We start from the raw sequence: 10044 nt of genomic DNA on the forward strand, positions 1-10044 counted from the left end.
TAGCTACAACGTCACTATGGTTGTATGGTTGAATAGCATACACTGCGCTCATCACCTGCCTGCCCGCCCACTTACAGAGCTGGGCGCCTGCGGGACGGAATGCCTAGAGCGAGCACCTCTGTCATACAGTATAATCTGCGTCAGCTATAGGTGCAAAAAGTGTCAGCCTCAGGAGATAAGGAAAGATGAGGTGTCCACTACAGGTATGAAAACACACATTGTAAAAATTAATTTTAAGGAATAATTATTGATTACATGAATATTTTCTTTTTTATGCATCTTGTTGGACACAAAGAGATCAATCTGATGGTAAATAAAGATAATGTGTGACTTGTTTAGCAAATTTTCCCTGGATTATGTAAAGAAAAAAAAAAAGATTAAAGTGTCAGCTACTGGTGCATCATCAACCATACACCTGCTCTTTTCTTTTTGTGTGTGTTTTTATACCTGGATTAATAGTAACTTTCGCCAGAAGAGAAAACACCATAAATTACCTTTCTCTTTTGATCTTTCTTTTTGCTGGAGGATTTTTCCTCAGTTTTCATGTAACCCAGTTCTTTACTTCCTTGCCAACTGAGAGGGGAAAAGTAACCTATGCCTCTGTTTCTCTCATGTTTTATGATGATTCTCTTCCATTACTGGAGTTTCTAAACCCTTTTTCCTTATACATATACGCATCTCTTTTTCATCACCTAACACATCTGAATCATTACAATTTCATAAACTAGATTCATGTCCTCCTTCCTTGCATAACATCAAACGTGTGTGCAACATTTTCTCCTATTCGCCCTATTCATGGGGTGTTGCTTTTGTTCCTTGCCACAACAGCATAGTGCATGCCATTCATTTCTGTCGTCCCCTGACCTCCATGAGCTGCGGATGGAATTAAAATGTAGCTTGTCAGATAGCTGAGGGTTCAAGTATTTTGAAAACGACTTATGCAATAACAGCATGGCATAAGTTCAGTTAGTGGCCACTTTTTTAGTGGAGACATCTAGGTGCAACTGCACTGTCCTTTGTTTTTTCTCGTGGACTTCTTGCGGTCGACGTAATTCTGCGGTGCACAAGGCTGCCAACTCTTGAACTTTAATTTATCATTCGAGTTAGTGACAAAACCAATGGTTTGAATTGGTTAGGTCCGGCTAGTGACAAAAGCCACTGGTCTGGATTGGTTAGGTCCGGCTAGTGACAAAAGCATTACTTTTATTTATTGTGCGCGGGTTGGTAATGGAATGCATTTGACTTTATTGCTGGGAATGACGTCATACCTGATTGTGTCTCAGCCAATGGAAATGCTGAGATGTCAAGCCATTAGATTTTTATCCTGCGTAAATTATTTAACTTGTCGGAAGCCAATGACACAGAGTTTTCATCTTTAAATATCCTCACATCATCAATCTCAGCCAGGACTGAATGTACTATCTCAGGAACAGGACAAAACACTAATACCGAGACTGACTAGACTAACATGTCCACCAGCAACAAAGCATTCCGTAACTACCAAAAAAGAATATGACACACGCACCTGAGTTTCAAGGAATGGTCACGAGTCTTTACCAACAGTGTGTCATGATAGAAGTTCGGCAGGCATTCATTTCACTAAAAGAATGGTAGTGAATTTGCATCTTGGCACTAAAGCTCTTTAAGTATTCCTGCTAGTATGAGGGTTTTCAAACTGGTCCATATGACCACAGCAAAAAAAAAAAAAAAGCAAGCATAATAGTCCCGAAGGGCCATGGCTTAACTAACGACTGCTGTTCAGCCTGAAGGTCTACAGATTACAAGGTGTCATGAGGTTGTCCCTCTCTGCCATTATTCTTGGCTTTCTAGTTCAGGGTCGCTATTTCACTGTCAGATAGCTCCTACGCTGTAAACACGTAGGCTGAGTGGAACTCGAACCAACCCTCAGATTGAGGCAGAAATCTACTACCAGGCCAGGAATCAAACCTGGGGCCTCCGTTTACAAGGCAGGTATGCTAACCCTACACCGCGAGGCTGACTCACAGCCAAAGGTTTTAACATCTTAACAGATATGCCTTGCTTGAATCCTGGGGACCAGCACACCCACCCACTTTTACTACATTTTCTTTAACACAAAATCCAAGCTGATATTATGGGGCCCACTATTCTTGATCTAGAGGAGATAAATGTTGCCATGTACTGGACCAGTGACACGTTGTGGTTTCATGATGTTTGCTTTATCGACACTTTGTCATGTTGTAAGCTTGGAAGGCATTCATTTCATTAAAAGATTGGCAGTGAATTTGTGAGGCATAAGAGGTTAGAATGAATTATTGGTCTGCTTTACAGCATAAGGAGAAAGAAATAAAAAAATGATATTGAGGTCTTAAATCATGCATTCCTTTTAAAATGAGTATATCTGCAATATATTTCAAAAACATAACATGTTACAGACGTGAAAATTTGTATTTAGAATCTCCTCTGAAAGTAAAAGAATGTGCATAATTTGTTTTCTGAAAATCCACTTAAGGGGAAGTGTTAAAGGGGGTGAATTTTTAAAATTAGCATGTCTACAGTATATCTCGAAAACTTAACATATTACAAACGTGAAATTTGGTATTTTTAATCTGTTTTTTAAGAAAAGCCTATGTTTTTGTTTTTGGAAGAAACACTTCAGGGTAGGGGTAAAAATGACTGAAAAAGGGGATTGCATTTTTATTATGAGGATACTGGTATCTCCAAAACTGAAGATACTATAGACATGAAAATTGGTATTTGGAATCTCCTTTAAAACTAAAGAAACACATATTTTCTGTTTTCAAAAAAATCACTTATGGGGATTATAAATGGAATGAAGAAGGGGTTGAATGTTTTTTGTGAGGATGTTTATATCTCAAAAACTTAAGATGATACAGACGTGAAAATTTGTATTTGGTGTCTCCCTTAAAAATAAAGAAACATATTTTTTTGTTTGTGTGAAAGGATTTTCCGAAAACAATATGCGTTTCCTTACTTTTAAAAGAGATTCCAAATACCAATTTTCATGTCTTTAAACTGTTAAGTTTCTGAGATACAGATACACTCATTTTAAAAATTCATCCCCCTTTTCTCCCCCTTAGTGACAGAATGTCCAAAAATCCTCCCTTAGTGAACACCTACATTGTAATATAAATGTATCCTCAAAATTTCATTTCTTTTATGTCCAGTAGTTTTGGCTCGTCGATAATGAGTCAGTCAGTCACGACAGGTTATTTTACATATACTACCAGTTATCGTGGTCACTTGCGAGGATTTCGTAATTTGATAAAAGTAACTGTTGCTAAGATATTATCTACATATCCCTAAAGTATAAAAAAAAAAGTTGCCAAAAAATTGAGTTACATTCACCCCAGAAACTCTTTCTAAACCACATTTGTTTTATAGCCTTTTGGGGCTAAGATGGCCATGCGACATAGAACTGTACATGTGAAAAACAGTCTTCTCTCAAGTCGAAAAAAAAAGAAAAGTTTATTTTTAAACGAGATCCCAAATACCTATTTCCACATCTGTAACATCATCATCATCGATTTGCCCTTCCAGCGAGCCAGTGGGGTGTTTGAAAGCGAGCGTCTTCCAAAGTTGCCTATTCAAAAAGATTTTGTTGTCCATGACAGATTCCCAATTCCATCCTTTTCTCTCCACGTCTTCCCTCAGTTGGTCCCTCCATCTTCTTCTTGGTCTTCCAGCTGGTCTCTTCTACCTGTTATTCTCTTTTCCAAATAAACACATGGTAACCCTGTGCTATTCATTCGTTTAACATGCCCAAACCATTTAAGTCTAGATGACCTAGACCATCGATTCATTTAGACCTAGATTAGATCTGATCTCATCATTTTTCATGTGATCAATTTATGTCTTTTGGAGGGCAGTTCTAAAAAATTTCATTTCACAGGCTTGAGTCCTACTACAATCGTTTGATGTTAAATGTACAGGTTTCCAGAGAATATGTAAGGATGGCGATGAAATATAACTTGTACGGGATCATTTTTGTTCTTTGTGGGACCTTTTCATCCCATGGTAGGTGTCTAATTGTACTGTAAAAGTTAGAGCCTTTGGTTACTCTGTTATTTCTATCTCAGCTCTATTATTACTAGCCATTAAGCTTCCTAAATATCTGAATTGGTGTACTACTTCAACTTGGTGGTCCTGTATTTTTATGTTGCATTCTGTATTATGTCTGCTGATTTTCAATGCTGCTGTTTCTGTTGGGTTCAATTTCATTCCACAATCATCAAACTTCTTACAGCATGCATTCAGATTATTTTGCACTCCCTCCTCTGCTTCATCCCATATTGCCACATCGCCTGCAAACACCAGAGCATGAAGATCTTTTTTACCTTTTTCTTTTAGTTCCTTTTAAATGGTGTCCATAACTGTCATGAATAGAAGACGTGATAAGGCACTTCCCTGCTGTACTCCTTTGGTTGTATTGAACCATTCAAGGTCAGGTCAGAATATATTCTGCTACTGTATGCGACAGTGGATGGTACTACCGGTGACTGTCTGGCCGAGGGTCTGGTGGCCGATACCAAACCAGGCAAACTAAGGGAAAACCAATAGCTGCGAGCAGAGGAGTTCCGAGGGTCTGGTGGCCAATACCAAACCAAGCAAACTAAGGTCGAACCAATAGCTGCGAGCAGAGGAGTTTTCCCTTAGAGGGTTGGATAAGATGAGACCTTTGTGTGGGAAATAACACAAATTCATCAGCTACTGCAGTGCAGTGAGGCAGGGGACTACCAAAGGCTAAGAGAGACCACCCTGAAAGTAAAATCCTCTAGTACATTAGGCCTAGCAAGTCAATACAGTTGCTTTCAAAACAAAAATGAGCCTTGGAAAGAAACATATTCTGAGATATGAGTATCCCCATAAAAAGAATTCAACCCCTTTATCATTTCTTCCCTCACCCCCACAATAAAAATAATTCAATTATTTTTTCACTTATTTTCACCACTGTAAAGTGCCTTTTCTGAAAACAAAAAGTACATGTTCCTGTATTTTTAAAGGACTTTCCATATACCTAGTGTCATGCCTGTAACATGTTAATTTTTTTTTTGCTAGTTGCTTTATGTCGCACCGACACAGATAGGTCTTATGGCGACGATGGGATAGGAAAGGCCTAGGAATTGGAAGGAAGCGGTCGTGGCCTTAAGGTACAGCCCCAGCATTTGCCTAGTGTAAAAATGGGAAACCACGGAAAACCATCTTCACGGCTGCCAACAGTGGGGCTCGAACCCACGATCTCCCGGATGCAACCTCACAGCTGTGCACCTCTACACGCACGGCCAACTCGCCCGGTATGTTAAGTTTTTGACATATACTATAGGTATACCTTCTCATTCCACAGTAGGTGTCTAACGATACTGTAAAAAATAGAGCCTTTGGTTACTCTGTTATTTCTACTCAGCTCTATTATTACTAGTCATTACGCTTCCTAAATATCTGAACAGGTGTACTACTTCAACATGGTGGTCCTGTATTTTTATGTTGCCTTTAAAGTTTTAAAAATTCACCATTTTTTTCAATTCTTTCAGTCCTTTTAGTGGATCTTCCAAAAAAAAATATGTTTCTTTATTTTTTAAGGAGATGTAAAATACAAACTTTTACGGCTGTAACATCATCAGTTTTTGAGAGATAAGTATCCTTATAAAAAATAATTCAACTCCTTTTCACCAGGTGGGAGGACCTTGTTAATTTGATTTCCCACAAACAAATGTGTGCTCCTTTATTTTTAAAGGAGATTCCAAATACCAATTTTCACGTCTGCAACATATTTAGTTTTTGAGATATAAGTATCCTCATAAAAAGAATGCTTCAATTCTTACAGCCCCCACCCCGTAATGTGAATTTTCCAAAAATAAAAAAATACGTATTTCCTTATTTTTAAAGAACACTCCAAATACCAATTTTCACGTCTGTAACATCTTCAGTTCTTGAGATATCGGTATACAGTAAAAATAATCAACTCCCTTCTCAGTCCTTTTTATCCCCCTCTTCAGCGTTTTTCTGAAAACATAAAAGTACATGTTTCTTTACTTTAAAAGATTAAAAATATGAATTTTCATGGCTGTAACATGTAAAGTTTTTGAGATATACTGTAGATAATACCAATATAAATGGTCCGTTATTGGACATTATATATTTTCCAGCTAACTCATTCCTGGTTGCCAGCGTTTTGCCCCGGTGTGCTGAGTTGGGATCATCAGTTGGTAAATAGCACACCCACCAAGACACATGGCTAGTGCATACCACTGTGTAGGCTACTTGGAACCATACTGTAGATTTAGTCCTTTTTTAAATTCACCCCTTTTGTCACTCCTGTTCACACCCCCCCCCCCCCCCCAAATAAATTGGATTTTCCAAAAATAAGAAAAAGTATGCTGAAATATTTGTCCTCCACGGTATGCACTAGCCATACGTCTTGGTGGGTGTGCTATTTACTAAATGATGAGCCCAACTTAGCACACTGGGGAAAAAAGCTGGCAAACAGGAATGAGTTACCTGGAAAATTTATAATGACCAATAACATACCATTTATATTGGTATTATAAATTTACTCATTCGGGACAAATATTTCAGGGTTCCTATGGGAATCAACATCTATATCATACTGTGGATATTCTCATTTTTTTAAATTCACCCCCTTTCTCAGTTCCCCTTAAGTGGATTTTCCGAAAACAAATGATCTGTGTTTCTTTACTTTTACAGGAGATTTCCTATATCAATTGTCACATCTGTAATGTGTTATTTTTTTTTTTTTTCTATACTGTAGATTTATTCCTTTTTTAAATTCACCCCTTTTGTCATTCCTGTTCACCCACCCCCCCTCATTAATTGGATTTACCAAAAATACAAAAATAGGCCTACGTGTTTCTTTATTTTTAAATGAGATTCCAAATACCAATTTTTACGTCTGTAAACTGTTGTTTATGAGATATAGATATACACTTTTAAAGAACAGATTACAGCTGACTAATTGAGACTTCTCTGCAATGTTTTGGTTTCTCGTTCGAGACTAAAGAACAGAAGAAAATTAATAAAACCATCCCAATCAGGTTAATCCAGCCTGTTTCATTAACCTGTGAGTGGTCGCTATATGAGATTTTCTCTCACATTACTTTTTATTGTGATATTACTTCACAGTGATGAAAGGGAGGTGACTGTTCCCTCTCCTAGCTGAGTTTATAACTGTCGTGAGTAGAGCGATTCACATTTGAAGGGTAAGCACATCCTCCCCTAGTCAGAACAAAGGTTCCTTTGTGTCCGTGTGAGCTGCGTAAGAGTTTCTCTCATCGTGCAAGTAATGACGTTGGTGTTACGTTGAAGTGTAGCAGGAAACTTACTCCTGTTGTATGCGTTAGTATTTGTATTATGAGCACTTCTTGTTTTTGAAAATGTTATTGTGTTCAGAAACCTTGCTTTGTACGTAAATATTACTAGATATAATGCGTGAGATATTTTATTTTTTACAACTTCAGGAGGGAAGTTATTTTTATGTACATTGTATATGTTAATTTAAGTAGTAATTTGTGTCTTTAATAAACAGCTAATCATTTCATTTTTATCTAAAATATGTCCGTCTCCATGGCTAAATTGTTAACGTGCTGGCCTTTGATCACAAGTGTGCCGGATTCGATTCCCGGCAGGGTCGGGAATTTTAACCTTAATTGGTTAATTTCACTGGCGCGGGGGCTGTCGTCTTCATCATCATTTCATCCTCATCATGATGCACACGTCGCCTGCGAGCGTCAAATCGAAAGACCTGCATCTGGCGAGCCGAAATTGTCCAGGTACACTCCCGGCACTAAAAGCCATACACCATCTCATTTCGTTTCATTTATCTAAAATATATAAGGTAGAACTTGCGTTTCATTTCAGTAGTAAATATCAGCCTTACGCCCACAAAACTGTGAAAAATGTCATATGTGAGAGAAAGTCTCATGCGCGACCAAACACGTTACATTTCGGCTACCGATCACAAGCGGGTTGAAGCTAATCCTATCCGTAATCTTTCGCGATATTATGAAAAGTGTTACTGTATACTAACGTAAGAAGACAATGACATAATTAACCTAACCTAACAAAGATATTATTATTTCAGTAATGCTCTTACCTTAACAGCATTCAAAACGCGAGTGCTATTTACATAGAGTTTCAAAGCAGCACCAAGAAAAAGTGAATCAATACCCAAAATTACTATCTCGCCCACATAATCCATGATATTCAGATATGCCCTTCAACTAAAATACATCTGAAATTGTATCCAACCTAGGTACATCACCCAGCCCTTTTTACGGTCGAAAAAAGAGTTATCCTGCATCAAGTGCTGCCAACAAAGTTATATATATTTACCGAATTGAATTTAGACACCAGGGAGTTAAACACAGAAGGTACGCTTGGCAACACTGTATGTATCAGCAAATACAGTAGAGACAATACACGACACTTACGGATTTCGCCTTGCTAAAATGGGAGACAATTCGACGGTGGCGCTCCTAGTGACTTGACCTGAACAAATCGCGCTAAATTCAAATATCAATGGAAATGTATATACGGAAATGGATAAATAAATTACGTCTAGAAAGACAGTGGTATTGAGATATTAACTTCGAAGTTGCTAAAGCAATTCTAGATAAATGAATGAAGAATTATTTAAAAGGTTATTATTCAAAGACTGAAATTAGACATATAAAGAAGGTGTGAAATGGCTTGATCTTTCATTTATGCATTACTTTTTTAGCTTTAGCATACCTGCCTGAAATCTTACGGTTGGATTTGTCTTTTTTTCTCATTTAAAAACAATGTATCATCACATTAAGACATTTGTCAATACAAATATCGGCACATTCCTTACACATATGATGCAATGAATTAACATTGAATAGCTGGACAATTTTCCTCTTAACATGAAGCCTACTAACAGAAAGAAAATCTATAAAATCCCGGCTTTAATCTGAGAAGAGGGATAAAAGAAAGAAAAGTTTGAAAATGTTGTCGATAGTGATGCTTTGAGGAATATTTACGTACAATTAGAGTAAAAATGTAACATACCCTTGGCTGTATAGTCGAGGATTTTTAAAGTCGCTGGCCTGGAAATGATCTGAACAGATCTTATAATTCTTATACAAGCGTAACGTCCCTTCTTTCTTGTACACTTTATCCAAATCGCTTCTGTGACATTTCAAAACCCACAGATCACACCTACAACAACACATCGGTATTGAAGGTTAACTGCTGCACTATACAATAAAAATGCGTATTATATTTTAAGCCCGTTAAAACATGGGTCGAGCAGGTCAGAAGATTATGAAGTACTATAAAAATCTCTGTCACTGGAAGAATATATATGCAAACCAGTAGCGGCTTTTCAGGTGCATCAGGTACAGCCCAGCTGCACTAACATTTCTTAAAACAATTGTCTATCATTTTCTGTATCCCTACATTTTCTGTTTAAAACATATTCGTTGAAAAAACCGAAGAGTGCGCTCTATATGTTGTGATTACTCAACATGCGTAGCGCTCATAGTTAAGCAAGCACCGCTGTTCGCTTCACTTACGAGAGCTGCGGACTGAGTGCAGCCCTCTCAATGCTCACAGCAGTGCGGGCTGACTTGTGACGTGTAACACAACGGTTGCCATGACAACGCTCAAGACTGTCATGAGTACGCATACGGTTGTATTTTGCGTGGTGCAGCCCAGCGAGTCTCTGGGATATTCGGCTGCTTGGCTCGAGCTGGGACGATATTATCCGAATCCAACCGAACGCGTAACCCGCCCTCTCTGCTTAGGTTGAACACATGCGGGCTCCTACAGCATTGCTGCCAATATTAGTATCTCAATCTCACGCTAAAACACAATCAAACAAAGACACATTTACTAGTATATTTTGTTGCGAGAGTTGTGGCTACTGTTACACCAGCTGTAACAAGAAGCTTCTTATAAATTTGAACGTGTGGTGCACGGAGTATTCTTTCATAGTGAAAATAAATGCCCGTTGTTATAATGTGAATCGTGGCCGTGTGGCGGATTAATTGTGAGTGAACTGTA

At 38.0% G+C, this 10044-nt stretch overlaps 1 protein-coding gene across 5 annotated transcripts in view; it reads right to left on the reverse strand.

Annotated features, from left to right (window-relative positions):
- LOC136864562 (mitochondrial E3 ubiquitin protein ligase 1) overlaps positions 1 to 8286 on the reverse strand; it is a 56220-nt gene extending 47934 nt beyond the window's left edge. For 4 of the 5 annotated variants that reach the window (XR_010859334.2, XM_067141706.2, XM_067141705.2 and 1 more), the window contains exon 1: positions 8111 to 8286. Coding sequence is in view for 3 of the 5 variants with exons in the window: in XM_067141706.2 (XP_066997807.1) it covers positions 8111 to 8215 (105 nt within the window). In the remaining 2 variants the exon portion in view is untranslated. Of the gene's footprint in view, positions 1 to 5900; positions 6004 to 8110 lie in introns of all 5 variants that reach the window. The other variant, XM_067141704.2, reaches the window with a different exon arrangement.
- Positions 8287 to 10044: the final 1758 nt, after the last annotated feature.

Source organism: Anabrus simplex, chromosome 2 (genome assembly GCF_040414725.1).
Source record: "Anabrus simplex isolate iqAnaSimp1 chromosome 2, ASM4041472v1, whole genome shotgun sequence".
NCBI lineage: Eukaryota > Metazoa > Arthropoda > Insecta > Orthoptera > Tettigoniidae > Anabrus > Anabrus simplex.